This window comes from Octopus sinensis, linkage group LG1 (assembly GCF_006345805.1).
Source record: "Octopus sinensis linkage group LG1, ASM634580v1, whole genome shotgun sequence".
Taxonomy (NCBI): Eukaryota; Metazoa; Mollusca; class Cephalopoda; order Octopoda; family Octopodidae; genus Octopus; species Octopus sinensis.
The window spans coordinates 110,737,563-110,753,461 of record NC_042997.1 but is presented as its reverse complement, the minus strand read 5'-3'; the positions used below and the strand labels follow the sequence as shown (position 1 = coordinate 110,753,461).

Genomic DNA, 15,899 nt, shown 5'->3' with positions numbered 1-15,899 from the left:
GACACTCATCACCCCCGCTCCAATAGTCTTCAAGATTTGTTCCTTATATTCACCCTGTCACTTATTCTCTGTCTCTAACCATCTTCCATTCTCCCATATGCTCTTGTAACCCCTACCCACCTGCACTCCTTGTTCTCTTGTCTCCACTCTGACTCCTCATCACTACAATTTTCATCTCTCTTCTCAGCTCCATCCTAGACACTTCCACCCTCACTTCTATAATGTGAATAGCCATGAAGCCCCTCTACAGCAAAAAAAAAAAAATCTGTTCTTACATGTTAACCCCTCATCCCTGGACATAGAGCTATCTCCTCCTTTATTGTAGCCAACCACTTGAAAAGAACCTTTATCTTACAGAGCCACTTGGTGATCTCACTCATGCCAGTACCAAGTAGAAAGCATTCGTTATACTTGGTAAATTGATTGGTGGTAGGAAGGGCGTCCAGCTGTAGAAACCATGGCAAAACAGACTTTGGAGCACAATGCATCATTTGGTTCTTTGTTTTCCATCAAACTGTTGAACCGATGCCAACAGGGAAAATGGATGTTGAATGATGACAGACAAAATACATCTTCAGATTTCTTTTCAGCATTGATTCTTTCTTAAAGCCCCACCAACGCCACTCATGGTATCACAACACAGAAAATTACAAACAGAAATCAAAATATACAACAATCTCATTATTATTATTATTATTATTGTGGCACATAAAAGCACTCACTACACTCTCGGCGTGGTTGGCATTAAGAAGGGCATCCAGCTGTAGAAACTCTGCAAGATCAATACTGGAGCCTGGTGCAGTCATCTGGTTCGCCAGCCCTCAGTCAAACCGTCCAACCCATGACGCTTACATGTCATGGAAAGCAGACGTTAAATGATGATGATGTTGACGAAGTGAGACAGCAGCATACGCCATCCAAGTGACACTGGATTACAAATATACGAAGCCCAATACACCCATCATGTTTACCTAACTGATAAGGGTACACCAGGTACGTGCAACACAACCATATGTGCAGGGCATAGTGGCCTCATATCAAGATAAACTGCGAGTGTAGGACAAAAGCCCCACAGTTATATTTTCTGATTATTTTTTTGTTTTTTTTTCACCTTTTACTTGTTCAGTTATTAGACTGTGGCCATGCTGGGGCACCACTTTAAAGTTTTTAGTTGAACGTATCGACCCCAGAATTTTTTTTTCCTTTTTACTTGCAGCTGTTTGACTGCAGCCATACTAGGGAACCACCTTGAAGAATTTTTAGTCAAATGTAATGACCCCAGAATTTTTTTTTATGATTTTCAACAAGCACATCAAGTTAAGCCTAGAGGATATCTCCACATGCTAGAAACAACGGCCAAATCTCTTGAAATTTTTTTATAACCCCTAGGTTTTTTTTTATTCTCTAAAAATCTTTTTATTTGTTTCAGTCATTGGACTGTGGTCATTCTGGGGCACTAACTTGAAGAATTTTTTGGTTGCAGCAAAAATAAGCACTTTAAAATATATATTTAAAGTCTTGTTTTCTTCTCTCAGTGTTTACAGATTAATGAGAATAAATTGACCTTTTGAACTTTCTCCAGCTGTTGAAGGTCTGACAGAAGGCTAGTCATTCAAACATACTTCTTATTTCTTTATTGCCCACAAGGGGCTAAACATAGAGGGGACAAACAAGGACAGACAAAGGGATTAAGTCGTTTAGATCGACCCCAGTGTGCAACTGGTACTTAATTTATCGACCCCGAAAGGATGAAAGGCAAAGTCGACCTTGGCGGTATTTGAACTCAGAATGTAACGGCAGATGAAATACGGCTAAGCATTTCGTCCGGCGTGCTAACATTTCTGCCAGCTTGCCGCCTTAATACAACATACTTCTTATCGTTTGCCTAAACAGGGAGATGGGTGTTTCTCCATGAAAATGACAAATTCTGTTTTTTTGTGAAGAAAACTCATGCCAGAGACACGTGTAATATTGACTTTCATTTTATGTGTGTATGTGTGGTCAGTCAAACGTATTTATTGTTTTTATGTTTCTACACATTTCTTGAAGTAAATGCTTTCTCTTTTGTTAGAATTCGGACAATATTGTACATTGAGTAGTTAAGAGTCTTGTGTTCTGTTATTCTATTATTGATGTTAAGGCCGATTTATTTTCAAACTTTTAAATTATTCTAAAAACGAGGAAACACACGGAACCTAACATTGTGAGGGACATAGATGTTTTGATACCGTTTTTCGATTGAATATATATTGTTTACTTAAAAACTGGAATTTTGGAAAATAATTTTTGTTTTTTTACAACCGCGATTTCTGTTTGTGTTTACATGAAATTATAAAAAAAAATTTGTAAGATTTAGCTGTTATTTCTAGCATGTGGAGAGACCTTCTAAGCTTAACTTTATGTGCTGGTTGAAAATCACCTAAAAAGATTCTGGGGTCGATACATTCAACTAAAAATTCTTCAAGGCGGTGCCCCAGCATGGCCACAGTCCAGTGACTGAAACAAGTAAAGATTTTTTTAGAAAATAATAAAAAAACGAAGAATAACCAAGAAATATAACTGAGGGGAGGGGGGTTATAAAAAATTTCAAGAGATTTAGCTGTTATTTCTAGCATATCGAAAGACCTTATAGGCTTAATTTCATGCACTGGTTGAAAATCATCTAAAAAAATTCTGTGGTTGATACAATTGGCTAAAAGTTCCAGAATTCAAGGCGGTGACCCCGCATGACTGGATGCAGTCTAATAACTGTAACAAGAAAAAAAAAAAAAAATTCTGGGGTCGATACACTCTACTAAAAATTCTAAAAACAAAAAAAATTACTGCAAAATATAACCGTGGAGCTTTTGTCCGGACCTCAAACTGCACATGACCTTGCAGGCAAGGCTCAGAATTTTCTTCAGGTTGACCATTCTGCTTAAAAGGTTCCTGAATAAGGTTCGTTTAAGGATGTTGAACGAAACACCCATGTTTGCAGAGGTGAATTATCCAAATCCCAAAGAATCCCTCTCAACACATGGTTATGATGCTCCCCCACTATTTCTGTTCAGGATCAGAGATGTACATATCGTCAGCCACTAAGGGACTTGCTCAACTGGTTAAGGTCAAGCAACTGACAAGCAAATTTGTGGTATTGAGCAGAATATTTGCTGTAGCCCATCTTTTATACCAAGACAAAACACTGCACATGATAATACTTCCAATCAGTTAAGATCAGAAGCCACGAGAGCCACTGCCTGGTCCTGCATCATCATTATTTTATGCCTTTTCAATATCCTACAAATTCTGATGTCTTCTATGGACATTGAACAAGTTTGGATACAAGGGAGAGAACTGCGTAATTTCCTTTTTTATGTCTGCGAGATGAGTCTTTATTATGTTTACTATTTGGATTTCTGTGAGAGATACTCAACAAGAATAAGGTGTAATCGTTGGCCTGGCTGTTGCCTTTCAACTTGAACATTCTACAAGTTGTTTTTTTTTCTTTTCTTAGATTTATTACTGCCAACACAAACTGTATGGAGCTTAAACTTAACCGTTATGATAAAATGGTTATTATAATAAACAAAAGAAACGGGATCGTTTGGCCGAGGCCGTACGTTTTCAAACCAAAGCACAATCCTGCAGAAATATCCGCCAGAAACCAAAGATGGCCAACTAAAAGTGATTATTTTATGACTTGACATTCAAATATCTTGTCAGCTCTAGCTTTGATTCATTTCTAACTATATCATTATTAATATCACCTTCTGTTTTATTTACAACCATCCCAAAACGGTCATATCTTCGGGGACAGGTAGAGATTCTTAATAGACAACCTCACAATTTATGAGATATTTCATCATCATCATTTAACGTCCGTTTTCCATGCCGGCATGGGTTGACCGGCTCGATTGGAGCTGGTAATGCCAGGTACCACACCAGGTACCATTGTCTGTTTTGGTACGATTTCTACGACTGAATGCCCTTTCTGACGCCAACCACTTTACAGAATGCACTAGGTGCTTTTTATGTGGCATCAACAGGGTCACCAAATACTTTGCAAAAGACAAAAAAAAAAAGCAAAGATCCCTTAATTAGGGGTGTGAAGTAGTACTGGGAGTTGGCTTTGTGGCATTTGAAAGATTAAAGGTATAGAGGGGACAGATGTAGGGTCCTGCTGTAGATACAGATTCTTATAGAACCAAAACAACTAACATTACATAAATGTTAATATGACAACACCAACAGATGACTAAACATCAACGGTTTGAACCGAGACCTGCTGTCGTTATTTAATGGTAACGGCATTCATTTATTGTCCCTTGGGTCAAATTTAATATTATGCTGTTTTCGCTCTGTACAGGATGTTAAAAATATTTTGGAAATGTACAAATTTAGTTAGATTACCCAAAAGGGTTACCATATATACTTGGCTATAAGTCACAATTTTTCCCCCTGAAATTTTCACCTAAAGTTGGGGGTGCATCTTATAAGCACATCCTATAACTTCTAGTCAGGTCAATGTTAAAATTCCCAATTTGAACCTTGTATGTCAGGGGTGCATCTTATAGGTGAGGGCGTTTTATAGTCAAAATAGTCAAATATATATGGTATACTAAATTAGAAATTATACAACATAAAAAAAAGCTACTGGGGTACATTCTGTATTTTTTCAACATTTCTGGTTTAGCAAGAATATACTATATAGAAAGAATATATTACAAACCCTCACACATACAATCCAAAGAGTAATAAGACAAAGAAATCGTTTAACACATCTTTAACGATCAGTTACAGTTGTTTGTGTACTGACTCTGCTTGCAACACCAATTTATGCAAAAATTCAGAGTAAAAATTTTACATAATGTTTAAATGTTAGCAGTTTTAGACATTAGAGAGGCACTTCATCAGAGGCACCAACAGGGTCACCAAATACTTCATCAAAGGCACCAAAGCCATAACCACCATGCACCTCATGTAATCCATGGAGGTGCTGCCCAACATGGCCATTGAAGTCATCAGCCACAATAACCTATTTAGAAAATTACTATTTTTAAATCTCACAGCATGAGATATTCAGCAACAGTACTTTGGAGTAAAGATTATTCGCTAACATAACATGGCAGTCCTAGTTTAGGATGAATGTTGCTGTAATTTAGCCCTAGGAGACAGTGTCTCCAGCTGGCTATACGACATGATCTGTGTCCTTATATTTTCGAACAAGGGAATCTAGCATCCCCACTCAGCTCAAAACAATATCTGTGTATCGCAATTTCCAGGTTATTTCCCTTCATCAGCACAGAATGATTGCTTGGCTAGAGGTGGCACTGCCAAATTCCTGTTCGAAAATGTAAGGACACAGATCGTGTCGTATAGCCAGCTGGAGATGATGTCTCCTGGGGCTAAATTACAGCAATATTCGTCCTAAACTAGGACTGCCATGTTATGTTGGCAAACAATCTTTACTACAAGTGTCTGTCATTTGGTGTTGGGGTAGTCTCCAGAAAGACCTTGTAAAAATGGCCCCTCTGCTCAGACTTGCTATGGCCATATATAGTTTAGAATCGATTCTCATTGCATGAATGTTTATATGACGAATATGTTGATTAAAATGTATATGAATGTAGTATTAATCATCATTTAACATCCGTTTTTCATGCTAGCATGGGTTGGACGGTTTGAGTGAGGTCTGGAGAGCTCCAATCTGATCTGTTTCTACAGCTGGATACCCTTCCTAATGCCAACCACTCCAGGAGTGTAGTGGGTGCTTCTTACATGCCACCTATATATTAATAATAATTAAATATTACAATATATATATATATATATATATATATATATATACAGACATGTGTAAGCTATGTTAATAACTAATTACAAGACCTTACATTCGACTAACCCTCTTCTCATCTATCATACAACGGATTTATTGAACTTTGAACCTAACTAAAACCTAAGACTATCGAATTATTGAACTTTTTCTTCTTCCTGTTTTTTCCTTACACTTTCTCTCTATTTCCTTTTGTTTATCTTTCCTTTCTTCGTTCTGATGATGACTATCAACTGCAACGAGGTAAATAATACATATTTACCCCAGCCTGATATAAAGAAACAGCTGTAAACTTACTCTAACATATTCCCATCTTACTTAAGTAATTAATGGCTTTATAACAACACCAAAGACCCACTTCTCATTGTTATTTATTTCTCCATTTTCTTATCGTCTTTATATATATTTATTTATTTTACTGTAGAAGAAGACTGTATGGAGGTATCAAGTTTAGAAACTCACTGATTTTGCGAAACTGAAGAAACTTTTAGTTTCTCCAGTAACCACACTGGAAGTTCCTGCAAAAGACAGAAATTGGTTTTAGATTCAAAACCATTCATTACAGCAAAATCAAACAATAATAATTGTGCATCTAAAATAGTTAATGTTTTTAAATTAACCAATGAAACAAGAGAAACAATTCATGGAAAAGAAGAACAAGGGTGAATAAACATCAGAATTCATACAACTTTTGTTTAAGGTGGTGCCAAAAAAAGTCCACCCTTTTGATACCAACCCACCCGAAACTGTCCCCCGATTCTATGATAAGAACTTGCTGTTTTAACATATAAAGCATGACGGGCCATGATCGTGGCCATCAGGCACAGGTCAACAGGCCACAATCGAGGCCCAAATAGATGCATTTAACTTATGGGCGTTTGTTGGGGGTTACTCAAACGCTCCGATACCCCCCAGAATGCAAGAGGATTAATAGTTCAACTAATGACTTTTCAGATGATGCAAAACTTGCCACCATTGTATATGTAACAGATGATTTCTGATTTATAAGTGTTGAAATTAATTTTTAAACAATATGATAGATGTAATCTGTAAGGACTGGTTCTTTGTCGATAGCCATTATGTAAAGATGAAAGAACAGTGATTGAAGTTGTGAAGAAAATATTTATTTACTATTACATCGAATATACCTTGCCTTGATGGGCTGGTGATAAAATCCTAGAGTGCGTGAAGTAAAAAAGTTAATTTCAGCCTGTGTGTTCTTATTGTAGTGGTAAACCATAGAGAGATATGGTAATGTGCAGAGAAGAGAAAGCGAGTTAGTGAGAGAGTGTGGGACGAAACAATTGCTCTTGAGAACAATAGATTTAGTTGGTGGTCTTGTTATCTTAATTCTAGCTTTTGGTGAAATAGAAGAGGTTAGAAAGGTCAAGTGGTGAAGACATTATTCCAGCCTAGCTAAGGCATCTGGAAAATGTAAAACTGCTGTCACTGAAAAAAAACATTGTTCCACCGTGAGAAAAGTTCTGTTGAACTGTTACTTGAAATTTGGCTATGGTGGATCAAATACAAGATCCACTACATATACTAAGAAGATATTTTAACTATTTTTTGTTTTTTATGTGTGCATGGTAGTTTCATTTTCATAAAATGAGCTCAGCGGTTCATGCTATGTAAGTGCAAATCCCAGTACTTTATGAGTTAAAATGGCCAAAATTAAAATCTGCCAGCAAAATTTTATGTTAATTTATGTTCCAAACATGAACTTAATAATGGCAAATTTATTTTTTCAAATTCTTCCTTATTTTACAAAATTAACTGAAATCAGTGGATCTTGAGAGAAATATGGTAACAAAAGGATTAAATTTTATAACATTGTTATAAATTAAATGGAATATGGGGCCAGTTTTTACCATTCCATTACTACCTATATATAAATTGGTACCAATTATAGGCAATATGGAACCAACAGCAATAACTATAGACACACTACAATGAATAAAGGTTTCTACTAAATAAATAAATACTAAATAAATACAGGACAAAAATCCCGAAACTAGTCCGAGCGTATCACTCAGGCTTGCAAGGAAGGGATGGCCTCCCTTTGCAAATACTTCAAGGGCACTGAAATGGTGTCTAAAACCAGCTGGAGACGACGATCTCCTGGGGCTATAAAGCTACAGTAACACCCCCTCCCCTATGTGGTTAACCATGTTAAGATGGCTTCTATACTTTACATTATCGAGCGATTACTGTTTCAAGCTCATTCTGAGATTTAATAATGAATACAGGAATCATTTTCAATAAACCCTACAAGAAATGGTTCCTTGATTTTCATTAAAGTTTCTTAATTTTTTTGTTTATGTAACATATTTTTGAAGGAAGAAGGAAAAAAAACATTAACAGTATAAAAGATCAAATTAACCCAGAACTGCCTCACCAAGGAGACAAAGAAAAAGAAGGGGGGAGGTTAAGCAGCAGGTGATGGGGTGGGGGAGGGAGTAGTGGGTTGTACACTCAAGAACAGATGTGGAGGGGGTGTGCTAGATTCCCTTGTTTCAAAATATAAGGACACAGATCATGTTGTATAGCCAGCTGGAGACAATGTCTCCTGGGGCTAAATTACAGTAACATTCGTCCTAAGCCAGGACTGCCATGTTATGTTGGCAAACAATCTTTACTCCAAAGTACTGTTGCTGGATATCTCTTGTTGTGAGATTTAAAAATAATAATTTTCTATCAAACAAAAAACGTTCATACAAATCCAATTGTCAGAATGTTAATTAGCCTATAATCGTTAGTGGAATTTATCTTTAAGTTGCAGATAAATATAATTTCAGCAATTTCCATATCTATGGTGCCACCAGTTTTCAGTTGTAAATTACTATTTTGACATTTTATTAACCCAATTCGTCTTTTAGCTGACCAAATAAAATACCAGTCATATACCAGGGTCCATTTAGTATGCCTATAAAGCATCCTTGAAATGAGAATGATAAGAAAGCTCTCACACTGAAGTCTTCAGGTTTAAATTCCCATTGGTAGCAAACAGAAATGGCCATTACAAGCAGCAACTCATTTGAAATTCTTAAGCTAAATGGCAGCAACCTACTTAAAAAGTAACTAAACAAAATTTTTGTTCCCTTTTTTCTGTAAATTTACATTTGAATTAATAATAGAAAACCCTTCAAATACTCACCAAACAGTATGTACCGTCCCATGGGCTTCAACAAACTGATCCCTTTGTTAGTATCATCCCCACATAGACAGTCCATGACAATGTCAACACCCTCAGGAGAAATCCTTTAAAAGATAGGATTTTAAAAAGAGTTACAATGAAAAAGAAAGAAAAAAAAACTCAAAACCCTGAATATAGACTTTCTTAGGGCCAAAAACCCAAGATAAAATCTCAGGTGTCTGTTACAGACACCCTTATAAACTGAAAATGGACAATTTTTGCAAATATTTTTGGTTTCATTATTTGATGCATTTGTTCAGGAACACTTCAACCGTTTTGGTACCAAACCAGCCTGAGTCATCCATCCTTGGTCCTCTCATACAAAGTTCTTGTTTTAAAATGATTTAAATTAAAAACTTCTGTCAAGCTTTCATGTTAATTCAAGTTCCAAACACTAGCTTCATAATGGCAAAGCTATTTTACTAAATTCTTCATTATTTAAAAAAATATGGTAACAAAAGGGTTAAAGTGATCTAAATCAAAATTTCATGTGAATTACTGTTCCAAACACCAACTTAATGATGACAAACTTATTTTACTATTATTTTCGAAATTAATTAAAACAAAGACAGCATATTTCAATGAAAATATGGAAACAAAAAGATTAAAAAGAGTTCAGATTTTATAAATTTTCATGGGATTTTAAAATTAAATCCTGCTTTTAATTTATTCGTTTACCAAATCACATGACTCTTCAAATGGAGAAATCTCTTGATTCTAGCCAACCCTCTTCTATTCGGTGCTGGAATTTCTTTCAAGGATTTGCCTTGTCCACCATGTTAGGCCCAAGGGGGCTTTTTTGGACACCGAGGTGGAATTTGACTCAGAATACAGAGAGCCAGAATTAATACCATGAGATATCCAGTCTGCCATTCTTATCATCATCATCATCATTTAACGTCGGCTTTCCCTGCCAGCATGGGTTGGACAGTTTGACTGAAAACTGGTAACCCAGGGGGCTGCACCAAATTCTGACCTGATTTGGCAAGGTTTCTAGAGCTGGATGCCCTTCCTAACACCAACCACTCTGAGAGTATAGTAGGTGCTTTTTATGTGCCACTGGCACAGGTGCCATTGACCTGACACTAGCATTGGCTACAACTATGGTCTTACTTGGCTTGACAGGTCAACACAAGCACAGTATATCACCAAAGGTCTTTGCCCTGGCCTGACATTTTTTTATTGACCCCAAAAGGATGACAGGTATAGTTGACCTCAGTGGAATTGGAACTCAATGTGCAGGGGCTAGAACAAATTCCATGAAGCAGTTGAACTGATGTTCTAACAATTCTGCCAACAAACCACCTTTTGCAGTTAATATCATCATCGTTTTAATGTGCCATGCTGGTGCCACATAAAAACCACTCAGTACACTCTGCAAAATAGTTGGCATTAGGAAGGGCATCCAGCTGTAGAAACCTTGCCAAAACAGACACTTGGAGCCTGGTGCAGATCTCCAGCTTGCTACCTCCTGTCAAACTGTCCAACTCATGCCAGCATGGAAAATGGATGTTAAATGATAATGACGACGATGATGATGTTTGTATGGATTGGAGAGATTTTCTACATCAAATGCCCTTCCTGCTGTCAACCCTCACCTGTTTCCACATGGTCAGGCATGTTTTTTGCAGAATATTGGAAACAAACAACACTACTTGTACAACAGTGACACTCATTTACAACTACCATACCAGTATGAAAACACATTAAAACAGGATGATGATACACAAACACACATGTATGATGAGTTTCTTTTAGTTTCAGTCAACCAAATCCACTGATAAGGTTTTGGCCCAAGGCTGTAGTAGAAAACACTTGCCCAAGGTGCCATGCAATGGGACTGAACCCAGAACCATGTGGTTGGGGAGCTTGGGAAGCCAAATCTAATTCTTGCTGACTTGCCCTCATGCTGGTGACATGTAAAAAGCACCCACTACACTCTCAAAGTGGTTGGCATTAGGAAGGGCATCCAGCTGTAGGAACATTGCCAGATCAGACTGGATCATGGTGAGGCCTCCTAGCTCTCCAGTCCTCAGTCAAACCGTCCAACCCATGCCAGCATAGAAAGCAGATGTTAAATGACAATGATGATGATGATCATCATCATCATTCGAAAACAATATTTTCAAACATTAAGAGCTTCAAACATTAAGAGTAATCCCAGCAAATCTTTGAATGTTTCTTTAGAAATGGTAATGTCAGAATAAGAAGCAAAAGAGCTGAAGAAACGACTTACTTCCTTATTTCTTGTGTATAGTCCAAACTGTGGTCATAGACGTGAGTAACTTTATCCTTCAGCGATTCATGTTTATGGGCAGAAGCAGTTCCATATAAAGTGACATTTTCAACAGTTTTCGATAACTGGATTATAGCTTGACCCTAAAAACAAACGACCAACATGGAATATTAGCTCAACTCAAAACATCTTCCTGAAATTGGGTACAAGAAACAATTGCTTTAAATTCTGGCACAAGGCCAGCAATTTTGAAGGAAAGGGGTTGCTTGATTACATTGATCCCACCCCCAGTACGCTACAGGTATTTTATCTGATCACTCCCACCCCCAAGAGGACAACAGGCAATGTCGACCTCAGAACATAAAGGGCCAAAAGAAAGGTTGCTAAGCATGGTTTCCAACATTTTAAGGATTCAGTCAGCTTGGAGCCTTAATAATTGTTCCAAATTTTGGCACATGGCCAGCAATTTCCAAGAGAAGGGGACGTGTCAGTTACATTGACCCCATTACTTGACTGTACCTTATTTTAATGACCCTGAAATGATGAAAGGCAAAGTTAACCTTGATGCAGTTTGAACTCAGAATCTAATAAGCTGCAAGAAGTGCTGCTCAGCATTTTGTTCTTGGTATATGATGGGATAGTCATGGCTGGAACTTCTCTGATCAAAGTTTGATTTCATTAAGGCTGACCTAAACAACACAATCATCACTCAGCAAGAGTACTCTTACTCTCTCTCTTTTCCTTGTTTCAGTCATTTGACTGTGGCCATGCTGGAGCACCGCCTTTAGTCGAGCAAATCGACCCCAAGACTTATTCTTTGTAAGCCTAGTACTTATTCTATCGGTCTCTTTTGCCGAACCACAAAGTTACAGGGACAAAAAGAACACCAGCATCGGTTGTCAAGCAATGTTGGGGGGAAATTCATTTTAAAAGTTATTTTAGTTTTGGATTTGGTCTGCAAGGTTCTTGATGTGAACCTGTATGCTGAAACAGATTTTGTTGTATCTTGGGAAGGTCATAATGCCAACAAACACATGCACTGGTTATATTTTACTTTTATATTTTACTTAGTCATTAGACTGTGGCCATGCTGGGGCACTTATTCTTTTGTTCTCTCTTGCCAAGCTGCTAACTTAAGGGGATGTAAACACACCAACACTAGTTGTCAGTTTCTGTCAGCCAAAACCACTCACAAGGCTTTGGTTGGCAAGAGGCTAAGGTAGAAGACACTTGCCCAAGGTACCATGCAGTGGGACCGAACTTGGAACCATGTGGTTGGCAAATTTCTTACTGACACACCTGCACCACTTCTTTGCTTATTAGTCATTTCGTTAACTAATTTAGCCAATTAACTAATTAATCATTTGTTAGAGTCCTTTTGTCATCGTTTGCAATCTCACCAATGACATGCACTCTATTCCAGGCCCTTTTAACCGTTTGTTTCACCTAATTAACGTTTGAGTAAGTCCCTCTTGTTGTAAATATTTGTGGAAATAAAATATTTTAAAGCTATATTTTTAGAGAGTCAAAACTATTGAAAAGGTTGCAAGATGCAACGAAAATTTTAGGAAAATAAAAATAAGAAAAAAGTGGAAATTTTACCAGTGAGTGTGTTACATCATAAGGCACAAAAAGAAAATGACTCTCCCCAGACACAACAGAATATGCTTCAACACACAAACTCATATAAGGAATCTTGCAAACCAAATCCCAAAACGAAATCTATTTTTAGACTTTTTGAAAGTGGTTTCTCAATTAGAATCACTTTTTGCCGACTTCCCTGATTTTCGGTATTTTTGGTTCTGTCACTCCGTTGGTTACGATGACAAGGGTTCCAGTTGATTTGATCAATGGAACAGCTTGTTGATAAAATTAACGTGCAATTGGCTGAGAACTCCACAGACATAACATAGTTCTTAGGGAGATTCAGAATGTGACTTGCCTGGCCCTTTGAAATACAGGTACAACTCATTGATGCCAGCTGAGCGGACAGGACCAACATGAAATGAAGAGTCTCGCTCAAGAACACAATGCATCCCTGGAGATTCAACTCCTGACTTATGACCATGAGCCATATACCCTAACCACTAAGCTACTCACTTTTTGGTAACTCCCTTATTAAGGATTCCTAACTGGCAGGGGTCTAAGAAATATCAGAGAACTATACTCACCACTCCCCCGGCTATGCCGTGTGCAAGGACAGATTGTCCAGCACGCAAGTTACCAATATCGAAGAGAAGGATGTAAGCAGTCAGATAGTTCATGGCAATAGCAGCAGCATCGTGGAAGCTCATTCCTTCTGGCATTTTGTAGACATATTTCACAGGAACACTGGCAAATTCAGCCCAACACTGGCCTTCACTCAGAGCAATCACATTGTCACCAACCTGTAATTACAAATAAGAAACATTTAAAACATGCCATAAAGGAAGGGAATAAGGATTTCAATTTTTGCTACAAGGGCAGCATGGGGGGAGGGGATTAAGTCGATTATATTGACGCCAGTGTATAACTGGTACTGATTTAATTGACCCTGAAAGGATGAAAGGCAAAGTCAACCTTGACAGAATTTGAACTCAGAATGTAGGGGCAGATGAAATACTGGTAAGCATTTCGCCCAGAGTGCTAACAATTCTGCCATCTAAGACATTTCAGACACTTCCAAATTGTTGTGAAACAAGTTTAATCCATTCGTATTTAAACCAGTCATATCTAGCCAAAATATTCTGTTTGATGTCCAAACTGACCATGGTCCAGCTTCTCACACCTACCCTATAATTTCTTTCTAAAAACAAACAATCGCAGGAGTGGCTGTGTGGTAAGAAGCTTGCTTCCCAACCACATGGTTCCAGGTTCAGTCCCACTGCATGGCAGCTTGGGCAAGTGTCTCCTACTATAGCCTTGGGCCAACCAAAGCCTTGTTAGTGGATTTGGTAGACGGAAACTGAAAGAAGCCTGTTGTGTATGTATATATATATATATCATCATTTTTCATTTAACATCCACTTTCCATGCTGGCATGGGTTGGACGATTTGACTGAGGACTGGTGAGCCAGATGGCTGCACCAGACTCCGATCTTGAAAGATTTCTTCTTCCTTTTCATATGAAATTGATTGTATATGGGGGGAGGGGGACGAGGGTGTGAGGTATATTATCACTGTTACAATATCAGCAACAGGAGCTGGGGGGGGGCTAGCAGAACCGGTTTAGTCTGGAAACCGAGACAATTGGTGAGGGTCTGTGATGGTAACAGCCCAAAAGAGTTTCTGGAGACCGAAAGGGTGAGAAGCAAAAATGCTTTGGGCTCTTTCTACTGTTTCTGCTTCCAGAATCTGACCTTTCTCCATTCTCTCTGTGCTCCTTCATCTTCACTCCACCCATTAACCCCACCACTTCCCCCCACTGCCCCTCGCCAGACAAATAACTCCATGCTGGTTTATTCTCTCTTGAACACTGTGGAATATCAATAATTTTGATGGTCAGAAGAAGAACAAACACTTCTCCAGAATTGGTTGTGTAAACATCAATATATTGAAAAAGTGAGGAGGAGGAGGAAGTGAGATTCTTAGCTGTGAGATATTGTATATGGATATTACAGCAGTGCAGACATACCTACTGCAGAGATGATATCCTAGTGATATAGCTATGTTGAGAAGATACAACAGTGATATAGATTATCATTGCTTAATGCCTGTTTTCCATGCTGGCATGAGTTGGACGATTTGATTGAGGTCTGGAGAGCCAGGAGGCTGCACCAGGCTTCAGCCTGATCTGGCAATGTTTCTACAGCTGGATGCCCGTCCTAATGCCAACCACTTCAAGAGCGTAGTGGGTACATTTTACATGCTACTGGCACAGAGGCCAGTTAGGCGGGCCTGGCATCAATCATGTTTGGATAGTGCTTTTTACGTACCACTGGCAGAAACAGCGATGTAGAGATGATGGCGATGCAGAGATGATGGCGATGCAGAGATGACGGCGATGTAGAGATAACTATTGTTATAGAAAATATCACACTATAGATATCACACAAAACAGTGGTCCTCAACTGGGGGTTCACATAATCCTTGGAGGTCCAAGTAAGATTTTACTGAAGTTTAGGTGCAATGAAGTGGTTAGATGTCTACAATACACAATTCCCGTTATAAAAATATGACATTTTTACAAACATTGAATGGTTTTGAGGGTCCACCTGAATAAAATGGGTATCAGAGGAGTCTTTAAGTAAAAAAATGATTGAGAATCACCAATATAGAAGATATTATTGTGGTCTGTGAAGTATGTCAGTTTCTCACAGAGACAGAGTTGGCAATTATGAGCTCCTGATGATTAAGAGAACCAGCCAAGGATGCTTCATGTGATGTTGGAGAAGTTATTTCAATGGTCCTGGAGTCTCCAGATAAAGCAAGATAGTAAAATGGAGTTTTTCCCTGCCCCTAAATCAGAAGGAGTGTACGTGTTGCATGTATCTACCCTTAAAATCTATGGCTGTTATACCCGTGTGATATCTCATGTAATAATCGAAAGGTGTGAGGGTAGTTCTATAGACCATAGCCTCTGAAGAAAGATCCTCCCAATGGGCAGTTGGTAGGATTTTGGACAGTACAGGCCGGAGTGTGGTCTGGAAACTGTGCGTGGGTGTTTGTGCCTGGTG

At 38.2% G+C, this 15,899-nt stretch overlaps 1 protein-coding gene across 4 annotated transcripts in view; it reads right to left on the bottom strand.

Annotated features, from left to right (window-relative positions):
• The window catches only part of LOC115218403 (synaptic vesicle membrane protein VAT-1 homolog-like), a 113,917-nt gene that overhangs the window by 22,792 nt on the left and 75,226 nt on the right, over positions 1–15,899 (bottom strand). For all 4 annotated transcript variants that reach the window (XM_029788196.2, XM_029788205.2, XM_029788214.2 and 1 more), the window contains exons 3-6: positions 13,416–13,631; positions 11,245–11,387; positions 8,970–9,073; positions 6,275–6,330 (exon numbers count right to left, since the gene is read on the bottom strand). In XM_029788196.2, the coding sequence (XP_029644056.1) occupies positions 6,275–6,330; positions 8,970–9,073; positions 11,245–11,387; positions 13,416–13,631 (519 nt within the window). The remainder of the gene's footprint in view (positions 1–6,274; positions 6,331–8,969; positions 9,074–11,244; positions 11,388–13,415; positions 13,632–15,899) is intronic.